The 16,563-nt window shown below is 53.4% G+C and overlaps 1 protein-coding gene across 19 annotated transcripts in view; it reads right to left on the bottom strand.

The window, feature by feature from the left end:
* The window catches only part of PIK3C2B (phosphatidylinositol-4-phosphate 3-kinase catalytic subunit type 2 beta), an 88,974-nt gene that overhangs the window by 63,720 nt on the left and 8,691 nt on the right, over positions 1–16,563 (bottom strand). For 12 of the 19 annotated variants that reach the window (XR_012375856.1, XR_012375854.1, XR_012375849.1 and 9 more), the window contains exons 1-2: positions 6,015–6,351; positions 1,942–2,974 (exon numbers count right to left, since the gene is read on the bottom strand). Coding sequence is in view for 5 of the 19 variants with exons in the window: in XM_073884630.1 (XP_073740731.1) it covers positions 1,942–2,886 (945 nt within the window). In the remaining 14 variants the exon portion in view is untranslated. Of the gene's footprint in view, positions 1–1,941; positions 2,975–6,014; positions 6,352–11,888; positions 12,037–12,881; positions 12,996–16,563 lie in introns of those variants that run through there. The other 7 variants (XR_012375844.1, XR_012375847.1, XR_012375850.1 and 4 more) reach the window with 7 other exon arrangements.

The raw sequence follows: 16,563 nt of genomic DNA on the forward strand, positions 1-16,563 counted from the left end.
GGCGAGGGGGATAGAGAACAGAGTGGCTACTGAAGGCCATTTCCATGCCCTTCAGTACCACCCCCTGGCTCCGTAAGAAAACAAAAGCCACTTACGTCTGCGCTGCCGGCAGGCCCTGGTGGCATCGCCGGACGCTGGCTGGGGGGGTCTGCTGGGCAGAGGCTTGCAGCGGGGGCACCAGGCTGGCATTTGGAGCCGACCATTTCCAGAGCCAGCTCCGCAGGCCTGGGATAAGGAAGGTCCCTCCGTCCGAAAGCCCGGTGGAGGCGGGGTGGCGGGATGGGCCGAGGGCCCGAGAGGCCCCCCCGCCCGGTGGGATGAGCCCCCGCACCAAGCTGTGGGGGGGACGACCAAGGCCGCATCCCCCCCACCCCAAGAACTGGCAAGAGCTTTTTGCTCTGCCCTAGCTTCTTCAAGGACACTCTGGACCAAGCTCCCTCTCAGAACCCTGGTGACACGCAGGGGTTAGGGGAAGGGTGCGGTGGTGGAAGGAGGCAAGAGAGAGAGGGAGCGACAGAGGTGACCACCTACCCGGGTGGCCTGACTCCGAGCAGGCCCCGCTCTGGGTGAGGAACTAGGAGCTGGGAACAGGAATCTCCCCGTCCCTATAAATAGCGGGAGCAGCCCCACCTCTCAGAGCAGGGCCTTTAAAAAGCCCTGAGCTCCAGAGTCGTGACTTCTCCCAGAAGCTGATTCTGCTTTGGGGGACTCTCTTAGCAGAAGCACAGGAAGGAAGGACCACGTGACTTTCCCAGAGTTGTGAAGGATCCCGATTGCTGGGACACAGGGCGGGAAAGCCCCCGTGTCTCTTAGACAATGGATAAGGAGGAAACAGGGATGGAATGAAGTGGAATGCTGTTCCTACGGAAGCCACTGGCCGTAAGATACCTCTTGACTCCCTCTGCGGTCGGGGCTTCCAGAACCAAGGGTGAAACTCCAAGGGGCCTTCAGGTCCCACCCATGGAGATGCTGCTGACACTCTTTTAAACCAGAAAAAAGATCAAAGCTGTCCTGGAACCTACCCCATACTTCCGTGTGGATACTTTGCTATTTTATACTGTGTACGGATAAAAGCAAAATGATTATTGTCACACTGCGTATCTTTTCTAAATATTTTCACTGTGAAAGCAGGTGGCCGGTGGGGATGGCTGCGCAACAATGTGAATGTTGCTCATGTCACCGAACTGTACATGTCAGATTGGCCAAGATGGTAAATCTTGTTCTGTATAGTTCCCCACAGTAAGAGAGAGAGAGACAGGGAGAAAGACAGAGGGAGAGATAGAAACAGAGCCAGAGGGACAGAGAGGAGACGGAGAGAGAAAGGCAGAGACAGAGAGGGTAGAGAGACAGAGAGACTGAGAGACAGAGGGAGACAGAAGGAGACAGAGAGCAAGAACCAGCAAGCTTTGGAACAAGAGAGACCAGAGCTGTGTGCCTTGGACTATCCAGTCCAGGATTGTTGTGGGGTCTGGACTGGGGTCTGGTGACCAGCGAGCACTAACCACTGGTTAATGCCACGATTGAGCCTATCACCACGCAGCACTTTGGGCAAAGCAGGTCAGAAAGCAGAAGCAACCTGCTCCAGTCCACAAGGCCATTTGGCCACAGAGTCACCACGAACCCCCTCAGCCCAGTTCCATCCTTACCTGCGGAAGTGAGCACACGCTAGGAACCGAGATTCCCAAAACACCTGCCCCCACAAGGGCTGTCTGGGCACAAAACTCAGCCCTGAAAAGGAGCCCCGTCTCCCCTGGTGCCCCTCTTCCTCTCCCCAGCCAGGGCCCAGGGGCCAGAAGACAGGGGCAGAGGGGAGGAGAGGACTAACGGGGTGAGTGGGTAGCAGATTTCGATTTGGAACAACAAAGATGAAAGAAGGACTACTCTTTGTTTCCCGAATGGCGCTTGGAAAGGAGAGCAGAAGGAACACAACGAGGTCCTCACCGGCGTGGCGGAAATCCGGCGGTTCTTGCCCGGGGTCTTATTTTTCCCATTGGCATAGCGGGAGGTATAGGTGCGCGGCGGCACCTGAGGGGGCATGGTCTTGCTCCGGGCCACAGGTTTCCCAGGAGTGTCCTTGCCGCCAAAGTCCAGGGGCCCCCGGCCCTCCTTCCAGCCCCTGGTGGTGTCACGCAACATCTCCGCATCGTAGGTGGACTTCAGGTTGAGGCGCGTGATCGCATCATTGATACCGTCATAGTCCACAGGCCCCAGGACGCGCCCCGGACCCCCGCCCCCCCGCTCCTCTTCCTCCTCTAGGATGCGACGCCCCAGCAGTTTGCCTGGAGGTTGCTCCACCAAAGAGAACGTGTTGAAGTCATTGGGCTGGGAGATCTTGGAGGACGAGGGAGACACCTTTCTGGGAGGCAGTGGAGGGGTGTCCCAGATAGAGACACGGGGAGGCAGAGGAGGTGGGGACAGTTTCTTGGAAGAGCCATCTATGTCCCCCAGTCCTATGTCCCCCGGGGACAAAGAGAGCCCCTCATCTGAACCATCAAAGATGTAGAGATAGTCTCGAGCCAGAGAGCCTTTTGGCCAGGGATCCGGGCCAGGCTGGGAGCCCTGGGAGGTAGAGTGGTTGGATAACCCTTCCTGTGGGGAGAGTGAGTTGTAATTGAGGGTAGGATCGGAGCCAGAAAGACCACGTAAGAGTTTGAGGTCCTTCTGCCTTCCTGCCGGCTTGCTGTAGAAGTCTAGGACGGGCTCATCCCAGCTGATGAGAGCGGAGTCTGTGTTCTGCTTGGCTTTGCTCTCCTCCTTGTCATGCCGGAGCCGGGACAGCGCGTCGTACTCCATCTGCAGGGCTTCGGCCATGGCCAGCTCCTTGCGGCTGATGCCCACCGACTCCAGGGACTTCCAGTGTTCCCCATTGCCCTGAGTCGAAGACATGGTGAGGATGGGGAGCAGAGGAGACAAGGAAGTCTTCTACTTCCTCCCAGTGTCAGGTGTACAGGATTCTGGCATGGTGTCTGGGCACCTGCAGGTGAGGGGTTAAAAATATCATTTAGCCACAAAAAGACGTGAATTAATAATGTGACCTGGGTGACATAATCTGGGCCACTGCCTGCTTCTCCAGTGCCTACAACAGATGGAAAGAAAGAAAAAGACGGAGAAAAAGAGAGACACCAACACAACTCTATGGAATACATCCATCCACCTTTCCATTCATCTACAGATGTCTGGTCCTTTGCTCCCACCCTCCTCTCTCTCCCGTGTACCCCGATGAAAGAAGGAGGCACCTCGCATCAGCCAAGAGAAGATGGAAACAGGGGCTCTTCGATCCGTTTAAAGAGGACCGTTCTTGGGGTACCTGGGTGGCTCAGTTGGTTGGGTGTCTGCCTTTGGCTCGGGTCATGATCTCGAGGTCCTGGGATCAAGCTCCACATCGGGCTCCCTGCTCGCAGGGAGCCTGCTTCTCCCTCTCCTCCCTGCTCATGCTCTCTCACTGTCTCTCTCTCAAATAAATAAATAAAATCTTAAACAACAAAAATAAATAAAATAAAGAGGACCATTCTCATACACTAGTGGGGAATGTGAAGTGGGGCAACCACTTTGGAAAACAGGCAGCCTCTTGAAAAGGTAAACACCCACCTACCATATGACTCAACTATCCCACTCCTAGTCACTTATCCAAGAAAAATGAAAGCACATGTCTGCGCAAAGACTCATATACGCATATTCATGGTAGCCTTATTTGTCATATCCCCAAACTGGAAACCCAGGTCCATCAACAGGGGAATGAATTAAAAAATGTGATTATGTCCACAAAATGACACTAACTCAGCTACAAAAAATAATAAATTACTGACACGTGCACTAACATGGATGTATCTCAAAATAACTATATTTGAGTAAAAGAAGCCAGACAAAAAAGTACGAATACGTAGGATTCCATTTATATAAAATCCTGGAAAATGAAAACTATCTACAGTGACAGAAAGCAGATCAGTGGTTATCTGGGAAGGAGGGAAAAGAGAGATGGATGACAAAGAAGCTTAAAGGACACTTACGGGGATGACAAATATATTCATTAGATTGTGGCAATGGTTTCATGGCTATATAAATATGTCACAACTTAATCGGACTGTATGCCTTAAATAGGTACAATTTATTGTATGTCCATTACACCTCAATAAAGCTATAAAGTGAAATAGAGTCCAATGAAACAGACCTTGTAACCACTCAGACTGCACTAAGATCCTCCCCAAATACACCAACATGAGCAATAAAACAAAGCCTGGCAACAGGTGAGACCCGGGGTACTTGATGGATTACAGGTGTGCCATATGGATTCCCCCTGGCCCTCAGGAAGCTGGGCAGGAAGGCAGGACCCCCAGGCCAGCTGGACCTGGCTGCAAGCAGCCCCCTTCACACACTCCAGAGTTGGTATCCTTTTCTTTAGAGGCCATGACACAAAGATGGCACTGAATGAACGGTTGTCGGGACAAGGCTAGCCTGGCCCAGCGGTTCTCAACCCTAGTTACCCGTTAAAAACACCAGGGGCACTTTTAAAAAGCGCTGATGCCTGGATACTCTTAAGAGATTCTAATTTAATTGGCCTGCGGTAGAGCAGTGGTATTTTTTAAAACCCCAGGAGATTCTGGTCTACAGCCGAAGCTGAGAACCACAGACTTCTGTGTGTGTATGGTTCAGATTAGGTTGGGGGAAGCGAGTGTGAAGTGGCCACTTCTGACCCTTAGCGCCAGCAGCCAAGAAGTTCACGATTTCATAAAATTCCCAAAAATGATTCATTGTATTGTACGGCTTTACCCAGCAGGTAATCAACATGAAGCATGTTGTTCCTAAAAAAAGAAATCAGAAAACATCAAAAGGAAAAAGGTTCAGGTAAATACTCGGGCAGCAAGCTCTAGCAGGTCCCAGATGAGTTAGGACAAAGGTATCCCTTGACCTGAGGTGCCTGCCCAGGACCCTGGTGTCTCCGTCAGACCTAGGCTCAGAACCCTGGCCTGGAGGGCTGTGGCTAGCTTAGAGAATTTTAGCAAGTAGTTCCTCGCAGATTGAATAGCCCAAGTCCAGTCTCGGGGCATAGCAAGTGGTTCTCTGCCTGTGGAGTTTGTCCACCCTTCAACAACTTCTTATAGATTATTTTTTACCCCCAGAGGGTAAGAGGGAGTCTTACCATTTGAAATTCAAAGGAATTGGATGAGCAGATAGAGATACCCAGAACACAGCTCCTGGGACTTGGGAAACTGGTCCCAGGAAAAGGTCTTAGTACTTTAGACAGGAGACACCAGATAAATGCTCCAAGCTGGACCAAGCCTTTTATTCCAGAGAGTGTTAAGACTAGGGGCCTCGGGTGCCTGGGTGGCTCAGATGGTTAAGCGTCTGCTTTCGGTTCAGGTCATGATCCCAGGGTCCTGGGATCGAGTCCCGCATCGGGCTCCCTGCTCCTTGGGAGCCTGCTTCTCCCTCTGCTTCTCTCTCTCTCTCTCTCTCTCCCCCTGTCTCTCATGAGTAAATAAATAAAATCTTTAATTAAAAAAAAAGACTAGGGGCCTCATTTTTGGTCACACACACACACACACATACACACACACACACACACATGGCTGTCTCCTCTCTGGCTGCACAGTTTCCTGGACTCTGCCATTTCTGGGCTTCTCTGTCTTTCCAGAAGTCAGGTCAACCTGTGCTCACCCAGCTGTCCTTGGTGTCACAATCTCCAGGAGGCATTCCCATCAGCAGTGAACACCAGGGACATCGAGTGTGACTGGGGTCCTGTCACCAGGACAGCTGGGACGTGCCCTGAACACCTGCTGTCCTGGGATGAGGCTGATGCTCATGAATCCTGGGGGGGGGAGCGGAGGAGGGGCGGGGTCTCTGTCCCCAAGGGCAGCTCAGCCCCTGAGCATCTCTGGGCTCCAGTCAGTGCCTGAGGCTAATTAATTAGTACATTGATGCTGGGACCCCAGGCTCAGTGCTGCTCCTCTGGAGCTCAAGGCCCATAGGGATGTGACACACCACCCCTGTGCTCTCAGGGCTGGCCTGTCACCCACCTCCAAAGAGGATGGACCTCTGCTGAGAGTCTTCTGTCCCAACCCAGGGCCACAGGGCCTGTGACTTCAGGGACAGAGTCCCTCTTATCTTCACCTCTTCTCCACTCAGATGTGGGACCTCTGACAGAACCTTCTGGAACAATTGCTCTGTCCCGAACATGCTGAACACAAGGCACAGGGAGTAGAGCTGTGCCCACCCTGAGTCCGATGTGATCCCAAATCTGTCCTTGCTGGAGGCTCTGTCTGGGTTTGGTAATTCCATCTCTGGTATGGCTCTGAAGCTCATAGGAACAGCTTCTTCTTGGGTTTCACTGGGCCCTGCATCAGGCTTTTTAACCTGCAGGACCAGACCCGTGATACACAACTCATGACTATAATAATAAGAACAAGTCAAATGACTTTAGAAACAAGTTTATAGACCCCTATTCAACTGAAAACAGAAGGCATTTCTTTTCCATTGTTTTTCCATCCATGCTTTTAACCCTAAATTCCATCCATTTTCTCTCTGCAATAAACAGAGGATCTGACCGACAACAACAACAAAAAGACGCCTAGGTGCCTTAGTTGGTTCAGTTGTCAACTCCTGATTTGGGCTCAGATCATGATCTCAGGGTTGTGAGATGGAGCCCCATGGCAGGTTCTGCGCTGGGTGTGGAACCTACCTGAGATTCTCTCTCTCCCTCTCCCTCTGCCCCTCCCCAACTCCCCACTTGCATGCGTGCTTTCTCTCTCTTAAAAAAAAAAAAAAAAAGGATTTGCCTTCCTTCCGCCAGGCACCGTTATGAAAAGGAAAACTGAAGCCATCGGAAATATTCTAACTTCCTGCCTCTCTTACACACGAATTTATCCACACTTGTATGCAGTCTCCCTTTCGTCCTTTCGGGCTCAGGGGAAGTGGGTGCCTGCCTCCTGCTGAGGTACAACCTTCTTCTGCTCTTGCCCCGTTCACTGGCTCTCCTCCAGGAGGATGTGCCATGAACTGACTTCCCTTCCCTCTGTTGTACCCTCGCCTCTCCTTACCCGGGTCTCTCTCTTCAGCACATAAACATGTTAAGGCTGCTTCTAGCCTTAAAAAGAAAGAATGAAAAACAAAACAAAACAAAACAAAAACCCTACACCCTAGGCACTGTCTCTTGCCTTTTTGTCCTCTAGCCAGTACCTTCTCTGTTCTTCCCTCCCAGCTAAGCTCTACAAGAGCACAAGACGCGTGAACTTACCCAATTCCCGTTTACCCTTCAATTCACTGTAATCTGGCTTCTGTCCCCATCCTTCTAAGAAAACTGCCCAGAAACAATGCCCAGGGCCATCCAGTTCCACAGGTCTTTTTTTTTTTTTTTTTTAGATTTTTATTTATTTGCGAGAGAGAGAGAGAGAGAGAGAGAGAGAGCGAGAGCGAGCGCGAGCATGAGCAGGAAGAGAGGGGGCAGAGAGGCAGACTCCCCGCCGAGCAGGGAGACGAGGGGCTCGATCCCAGCACCCTGGGATCATGACCTGAGCTGAAGGCAGACACTTACGGGGCTGAGCCACCCAGGTGCCCCTCCACAGGCATTTCTATCTGCCCAGACATGGCTACTACATTTCGGTCTCCAGACCCTTTCCTTCTTCCCTAAACCCTCTACCCCTTGGCTTCCATGACACTACTTTTTTCTTGTTCTCCCCCTCCTTCTTGGTCCTGCTCTTCCTTTGTCCACCCCTGAAATGTTGGTGTTGGCTCAGGACTCCATTCTCAGCCACCGTTTACACCCTCTGCTCGGGCAACCTTGCCTCTCAGCAACTATTCGTTCCACTCGTGTGTCAGAGCGTGTCCAGAGGGGTATCTCGCCCCTCAAGTTGATATGCCCACCCATATCGCAAGCCCCAAATGTCCACAACTGAACTACCACCTTGTCCTTTCCCTTCCCACAACCTCTCCTCTCTCCTGGTTCCCCACCTGAGCAAAGGACACCAGCCAGTCGTCACCCAACCTAGAAACCCGACAGCCACTCCAGATTCGTCCGTCACCCGGCCCCCACAGCCACTCAGCAAAGTCTTCCTCACGAAGCGACTTTTCCTCCTGAGTGAGTATTCCCCAATCTAGTCGTTCCCACTATCCCAAGGGCTGCAGCCCTCATTAAGCCCTTATCTCCTCCCATTTGAACTATTATAATAGGCTCCTAACAATTCTTCCTCCTAATCTGCCCCTCCTTAAGGCATTCTCCCCAGAACAGCCAGAGGGCTCTTTCTAAAAGGTAAACCTGACCATTCCACTCCCTGTTTCCACCCCTTCAAAAGCTCTCTATTTGCTTCCTTTACAGATCCTTTATCACCTGCCCCATCTTCCTCTCAGCCATTCATCGCCAGGTACTCAGTACCTCCCTGAGTTTGTTCAACATCTTCCTTCCCCTGGGCATATGCCCTTCCCAACTCACTCTTGCTTTCTGCCTGTGGGACTCGAGTACTCACCCATCTGACTTTGCTCAGACATCACGTTCTCCAGGAAGCTTTCTCTGAACCCCCAGATTGGACTAAGGGCTGCTTCTTTACGCTCCCAATAGTACCCTTTACACACCTCAAATACAGTCTTAAAATAGTATATTCAAAATTAAATAGGTATGGACCTGTCACCCCACCACCACCACCACTATGCTCCTTAAGTTCCAAATTCACCACATTTCCCTTGAGAAACATACTTGAAATGGGATGAAAAGACAGCACTTTCTGGTGGAAAGAGTTTTTAGACATAAGACCAGTGATCAGGAAGCAGCTGGTGCCCTTCCTTGGGTCCTACAAGCACGGGACTGGGTATCACCTCACTGGGCTGGGTTTGGCACCTATAAGGACAGGGTGGGTGGACAGACAGGACCACCCCACAAAATGCCTTCCAGCTCTGGGCCTCTGATTCTAACCCACTGGCTTCCTTGAGTCAAAATTTCTCGGAGGACTCCAAAGTCACATCCCAGAGCAGCCTTAGCCCTGGGAGGAAAGAGAAGAAAGGCCCACAGGCAATCCAGCAGGCCTGGCTCCTGAGGTTCTTCCAAAACTGGAATTCAGACGAGGAAAGCCGAGCTACCCCCCTCTAACCACCGTCCCCTGGCGCCGGGCCAGGACTCCACCAGACTGCGCATCAGCTGTGCAGAGAAGGAGGCCCCAGCCTGCTGACAGATCCCCCGCGCCCGGGGTCACACTGGCTCTGCTCACTCTGATGCTGAGGGATCCGAGGTGAGGAAGCGGACAAGCAGCAGGGCCAGGAGAGCCACCCCCGACGGTGGAGTGAAGGTACAGAGCGGCAGCAATGCTCAGCGGTGGGGGGGCAGGGGGGGCGGGAGACAGAAGTCAGGAGCAAAGTTCCCAACAACCTGGCGCTAGAGCAGGCTGGCTTCCTCGAAGAACTCAAGCCCCAAATTTCAGTTTCTGGGGCGGGTGGGGAGACACAAAGTATGTTTCCTAACAACAGATTCCTGCCTCCCCCCTCCCCTTCCCCAATTCAGCTCCCTCTCCCCCAGCCTCTGCTGGATTGACAAATTAGAAATTTCTCTGTTCCCTTAGTCCTCAAGGGCTCCCAGGGGTTCTGGAAAAAATTCACGTAGGTCCCAGGAAAGAGGTGGGGTGGTGAGGGCCGGGGTCTCTGCAGCCCATCCAGGAAGAGAGAGCTGGGGCCAGTACTATGGTGTCGCACAACTCCAGGGGGCAGCCACACACTGAAGTCTGTATGAGTGCCACCCTCTGACCACAGCAAAGAGAACCATGAGAATGGCACCCCCTGGAGTTGCCCACCCTGGCGGCACTGGCTGTGTTCTTTTCTCAGGTCCATCTTCCAGAGAGCAGATGCAAACTGTCCGGGAGACCACTCTCAGCCAGGTTCCCTTTACCACCCACCCGCAAGCGCTCACTGTCTACACCTCCCCACATCAGCGCGCTCTTTTCTCTGCTTAACCATTTGCAAGGAAGATGCAAGCACTTCACCTCTAAACACTTCAGCCTGAACCTCTGAAGAACTAGGACACTTCCCTACATAAACACGACGCCATTAGGACACCCACAACATTTAGGGTTGACACGATAATATTATCTAATACACAGCCCACATCTGAATGCTCACAATTGTCATCTGGGAAGTTTTTACCACGTGTACGGATTCCGGGCCCCTCATCTGGAGGGTCTGACTCGGCAGGGTGAATCCATGGACTCTGACCATTTCAAAGCCTCCCAAGCAATTCAGATACGCCGCCAGGTTTGACCCTACAGACCACAGTTTCAGAACTGCCAGGAAGACAAGAAGCAAGTGGGGAAAAGGGGACCCCACCAAGCCCCAGGCAGTCAGCTGGTGAAGGAAGAGGGCATGCTTATGGGTGAGCAGGTCGGTGCCAGGGTCTGGGCAGCACCAGGCACCAAATAATCCACAGGGCTGCCAAAGGATGGCTGGAGGCCAGCGGGGGAGGAAACGGGGTCAGGGCAGAGCCACACAATGGTCTGGAGTCAAGGGCGGAGAGAAAAGAGAGGACACTCCCGCTAGTGAGCTGGCTCTGCTCAGTCCCTGTGCCAGAGAGGGTGGGGCCCCAGGGGCCAGCAGTGATCCCAGCTGTGGGCAGAGCGGGCTTCCTGCTGCCTGGTGGGAGGGCGCCTTTTCAGAACGGCTCTACTCAGCCTGATGGCTATGGGTCATCTCCTCCCACCCAGACCCACAGAACTGAATCTTGATGGCCACCGAGTACCAGCTACATGGCAGGCGCCATGCTTGTCCTCGAACCATTCAGATGACCCTCAGCACAGTTCCAGGGAGCTTACCATCTAGCAAAGGTGACAGGCATAAATAATTCAATCCCCTCCCTCCCTTGGGGCACGAAGCAGGGAAGCACCGCATGTCTTGGCAGGGACTATGGGGAGCCGTCAAGCAAGATGGTAAAAAAATATGTGAAGGGTCTCAAGCCCCCAGCCTTGGGCATCCCACCTTTTAGCAGTTTTTAATAACGGAAGAGGACTTAGTTCTAGGACTACCTAGGAAGGGACCTTCAGCACCTCCTTTCAGAATAAATGGGTCAAGGAGTTAGAAGCCATTCAGACTTAAACCCTTTGGCTTCCAGAGTTTTGTCTTCACAGGACCCCTGCCCCTCTCCACCCCCCTACACTCACACTCACCCACACCCAAAATCCCACTGGCTTTGTAGCCAGGGACCCACCCCCCACCCCTTGCTTCATATACCTGCTGCCCAGCTGACCCCCCTACCACACCCCCGCCCCCACCCCCAGAGGCTCAGCTCTAGCAGGGAAGGTTAGCGTGCCTTGTGTCATGAATCCAACAGGCAAGTGTATCTGAAAGGTCAACTCCCTGTCTCCAACACATATCCACCTCATCCTGGCTTCTGCATTGAAAACCTATAGGTTGTGCACAGGTCTGCGAGCTGCTTTGATGTCAGGCCCATCATTGGATCACATGCACCAATAAGGTCTTTTTCTTATCTATGTTCCGTCTCTGTGGCTATCACTTGGTTCCAAGTATGGGAAGACAGAAAACGACTGTCTGTGCTTTCTTCCTACTCACCCAGCCCCTCTCTAGCAACCTCTTGGCCAGATTAAAGCAGCCCCACATGGTTCAGTCTTTGCTACTGGAATTTAACTCTCCATCCCTGGATTCCCTGGGCCTACCCTGGACATTCCACTCATTTGAAGCCAAAGTTGATACCAGAGTCAGTAGAGGGCTCTCTGGGTCCTAGGAGCGCAGAGACGGGTGCTAGGAGCCTGTGTGACATGGCTAGATAGGGCTGGGTTTGCATTCAGAGCCCGAGAATCCTCAATCCCAGCTCAGAAACCATGGGTGCAACTGGTTCTGTACACACACACACACACACACACACACACACACACACACACACGCGCCCTGAAAATCACCGATCCTACCACAAACCCTGCAGATTGAGAACTTGAGTAAGAAGAAAGTCAGGGATGGAAGAGTTCAGGCAGCTTGTGGCTCCTTTCAAAACTTTCCTTCCTAGAGCTCGCGACGTAGATCAGACACCGGGAGCTGGCAGTCAGCTGAATGGAACCCCTGGCAAAGAAGGAAGAAAGGTCTTGGCAGCGTGTGGCTCTCTACTCCAGGAACCATCCTGGGAGCCAGAGCAGCCACATCTCCCTTCTGTCTGGTCTGCACTCCTCCCCCCCCACCACCCTCCCCACCTGCCCTGGGCCCCCGCAGCCCATAGAACCAGCCCTTAGTTCTGATCAGCTGGGTTCCTGGCAAACAGCATGGTGGTTAAGAATTACTCTTCCAGCTTCCTTGGCCCTCCAGAGAAAGGCAGTGGGACAGGATGGCGGTGGGGGAGGGGGAAGGAGCTCTCTGGGGTGACCTTCCCTGGCCAATCTTGGTCTCCAGCTGAGGGGATTCCTAAGGAAAGCTCTCTACAGACAAGATTCACACCAGCCCATCCTGCGTCAGAAAAACCACCCCAACATTGCCAAACACCAACATCTAAAAAACCTTAATCTCTCTGAGGGTATGGGAGAGCCCATGAAGTATAAAGGAAGCCCCTCTGGGAGGAGGATGTAAGAAAGTGGGTGGCGTGGGGGATGGGCACACAGCTGCCCTCACGGCCTTTGCCTCCTCTCTTCAGCTCTGCTACACAGTGCCATTTGCTTCTCGCAAACCAAGGCCTCCCACAAGGCCTGTGCTGTCCCCTATCACCTGCAGTTCAATCTCCAGTCCAGCTTCCCCAGCTCGTGGCCGTTGGAATCCAGTTCTCCGGGATTCCTGTGTGGGCTGGGGAAACTCCCTGGAGGCGGCCAGCCCATTAAACAGAATCCAGAAAGCAGGTCACTACTGTTCCCATCCAGCCATGGCACCAAAGGGAGAACAGAACACACCAGAGTCTCTCTGCTCTTGCCTGGAGGACTCACCGGAGGGAAGAGATGAGAGGCAGTGTGGAGACACCTCACTGCTCCCGTGCTCAAGCCCCAAGTCCTCATGCGTCTCAAGGCCTCCCGGGCTGGGCGGGGCTAACCCATTGGAGTCTGCAAGAAGGACAGAGCAGAGAGCTTCACATTATGGCCTGAGCCCATGGCAAGGGGAGGGGGTGTATCTTGGGGTAACTGCAGAGGCATGGGACTAACCAGAGTGCACTGAATAATGCCAGTGGGACCGCCTCCAGGAGGACATCCTTGCTGGGGATCAGAACTTGGATTTTTAGGGAGCATTTCCAATGAATTCAATGCTAACAATGCTTTGGTTGTTTTCTGGTAGCAACTTCTTAGACATCTGAAAGGCTCTCTCTCTTCTCCATGACAGGGTCCTCCTGTCTATTAGAGACGAGCAGACCGAGGCCCACTAAGGGTCAGTGACTTTGCCCTGGGTTTCACACTGGAGCTGCGGCTGGGTGGGGAAGGGTCCACAGACCCCATGTGGGGAAGCTACATGGTGCTGACACTCAGGAACAATCCAGACCCCAGCCCTGGGCTGTCCCCCAACAAGTACACACCTGCCCCAGATGCGCCAGAACCCCAGGATGAGGATGAGAAGGACCCAGAAAACTGGTCCCCAGAATGATCCTACACACAGAGTGCAGAAAGGGGGGCCGGCAGCCTCCATGCCGTGGTGCTGTCAGTGGGAAGGTTGGGGGCGACTGCCTGTAAGCCTGAGTGAGAGAGCCGGGGGCAGGGACAGGCTGTGTGGGCGGTGGGCTGCCGGCAGCTGAGAGCCACCTGCTTGGCTGGGAGGAGGGCGGGAGTCAAGGAGAAAAAGGCTGAGCTAGTCTTCCACGGGGACCCGAGCTGAAGCCCAGACCCCACACACATGCCCAGGGCAAGCTCCCTGCTCCCTCCCGGTCGGAAGGCTCTGCACACCCCACGAGCCCTGCCCACTGTCTCTCTGCCACCATAGTCCCTAAACCAGCAATCTAGACACGTGATCTGATAATAAAGAGTGTCTTTGGTTAGTGCTAACTCCCCAGATCAAGAAAATCTCGGATAAACTAGTCATTCTCAGGGACCTGAAGCCATGGTAATCACACAAAACAGCACATACATCCACACCTTCCCCCACGTACCCCACACCGCTCACTCCCTTCCCTGTGCACCCTCCACATCCCCTGAGACCTAGCTCTTCCACATCCTTCCTCCCCACCCTACATACACCCCTACCTTCACCCACACGCCCACATGCACCCCACACTCTCCATGCCCGGTATACCTCCTACAACCCCCCACACCCTGCACAATTACCCACATCTGCCCCTGCATACCCCCATACCTTACCCCCCCGACACACACACACATCCCCTCCACCTTGTTCCCTCCCTCATCAGCTCCCTGAGGAGAGGGGAGGGGAGGAAAGGAAGCCAGCTTAGACACCATGAAGTCACAATCTTAGTGTCACTGGCAAAGAAGTCTGAGAAAAGCAGACAGAAGGTTGAACCCGGAAGAAAAAGGAAAACAGGAACTTTCGGCTCCTGGGCCTTCCCCGTCCACATTCCAATACACTGGAGACAGGCCCCGCAGGGCACCAGGGAGCCAGAATGCCAGGGAAGGGACACCAGGCAGATGAGCCCAGGAGGACCTTGACTAGCTTGAAGGTGCCTGAGGCCACCTAGCTTCCGGCAGGCCTCAGAGGTGGTCGTTTTTTTTTTTAAGTCAGGGCACACTGGAGAGGCCCTGGGGTCCCTGCAGACCAGGGTAGGAAAGGAAAGGAAAGGAAAGGGGTGCCCCTCTTAAGCAGCCCCCATCTTACAGCCCAGAAAAAAACCCCACACATACAAAGAAAACACCACCGAACATGTGATACTAATTTACACAGGGCTGTTAGAGGCCAAGGTGTTAGTCCCGCCCAGGGACATTGGACATTTGCATTTAAAAAGCAGAGTCCAGGGAGAGGAGTGCCCAACCCAACCCATTCTGGAAATGGTAAGGGAAATTTCTAGTGGCCTGGGAGGAATGATCCATTAAAAGGTAGGCGGGGTGGATCTCTGGTGCTGGCCGTGCCTCTTCAAGGCTTCTCTGGTCTCAGCGCCTGAGGCCTAGGCGTCTCTTGCCCCCGTCCAGAACACATGTCCCCCTCAGTGCGGCCCAGCAGGCTGCTTGTCTCTAAGTCACTGCCCCCTCTAATCCCAGGCCTTGGCTACTGTCAGCCAAGATTGACCCAGGCGGCCACCGGCCTTCCCCCGTAGCCACGAAGTTCCACTCCACTTTTCCTGGTAACAGGCAGGATATCCTGCTCAGGGTCAGCTAAGGACACTGAACCTAGAAAGAGACCAAGGATTCCATTTTACCCAGGTCAAAGAAGAAACCGCACTGGGAATGCAGGGCCCTGAGAGGTAACTAAGATTGAGGTCTTCCCCAAGATGGCCTCTCAGTGTTCACAATCCCCAAACCACAGGGAAAGGGAAACATAGATGGGGGCCTGGGGAGGAGGCACCAGGCAGTGTCCCGTGGTACCAGATCCCAGCCAGGACTCCCCATATCAGTCTGGTCACCCCTGTCCCAGTGGTAGGTCCAGCGCCCTCAGTCGGACCCATCTGCACTGACAGCCTCGTAAAGACTCCCCATGCCCTGTTTCCCCAGCCAGCTGACTCTCAGGGCCTCAAAAGTCCTGGGCGCAGCTGGAGGCTCCTTCCTCCTCCCTGCTTTCTGTCTCTCCTCTTCCAACTCTGACTCAAGAGCCTCAGAGGCCTTCCCTGGTCAATCCTTCCAATTTCTCCTTCCTTCTACTCCTTGTGTCTCCTTAACACTCTGATGCGGTATGTGACACAACAGATTAAAATGGTGACCCTGCTGTCTGGGCCACAAGAAGAGTTACATTTGCCTTAGATGGCCTTTAAACAACTTTCATCTGTGCAGAGGGGTCAAGAAGACTTATTTTCTAAGCAGGTAGTGACCTAGGGGGTGGGGGAGTAGGGCAAGGAGTCATGGCGATTCCTTTTGGTGTTGCTCTGGACATGCTCTGATGCTTTCTCCTATCTCTTATGCCCCACACTGCCCGGGAAGGTCCCAAGGGAGACAGAGGTGTCCATAACACAGAGCCCTAGTCTACACCGGCAGAGGGGTATACCAGCTACCCACCTGGCACAGGCTAGCACACCCCCATCTCACCAGTCCCATCTTCATGGGGCCTTGCCCACGTGACCCTCACTCGGGGTCCACAAGGGTAGCAACCGTCAGAGGCCATTCTCAGTAGGGATTAGCTGACATCACTTTGCAGCTGGGTAAGTGTAGCCAGGGAGTGACCCTGCGTGCAGGCCTAGCAGGCTGACGTTCCGCAGACACCTTGCAGAAATACCACTCCGAAGTATGTGAACACCATTACAGAGTCTGTCAATTTCGTTCCCCCAGGGACAAGTCTGCTGTCATGACTGGAATGGAGGTGTCATACTTTGGGCGAAAGGGAGAGAGGAGAAGGGGGCAGGGCTGGGGGAGAGGCTAAGTGAACATGAGCAGCACAGAAACAGAAGGAAAAGAGACCTGTTTTTCCCCTCCACGATTTTGTGCCAGGTATTGTCCTCTTTAATCCTCACAACAACCCTCCCACATGGATATTAATATCCTTATTTAATGGATAAGGGAAGTAGAAAACAGGAAGGGGACTGCATAA

Source organism: Callorhinus ursinus, unplaced genomic scaffold, assembly GCF_003265705.2.
Source record: "Callorhinus ursinus isolate GAN/ISIS: 27379988/994484 unplaced genomic scaffold, GSC_fseal_2.0 scaffold57, whole genome shotgun sequence".
In the NCBI taxonomy this organism is placed as follows: domain Eukaryota; kingdom Metazoa; phylum Chordata; class Mammalia; order Carnivora; family Otariidae; genus Callorhinus; species Callorhinus ursinus.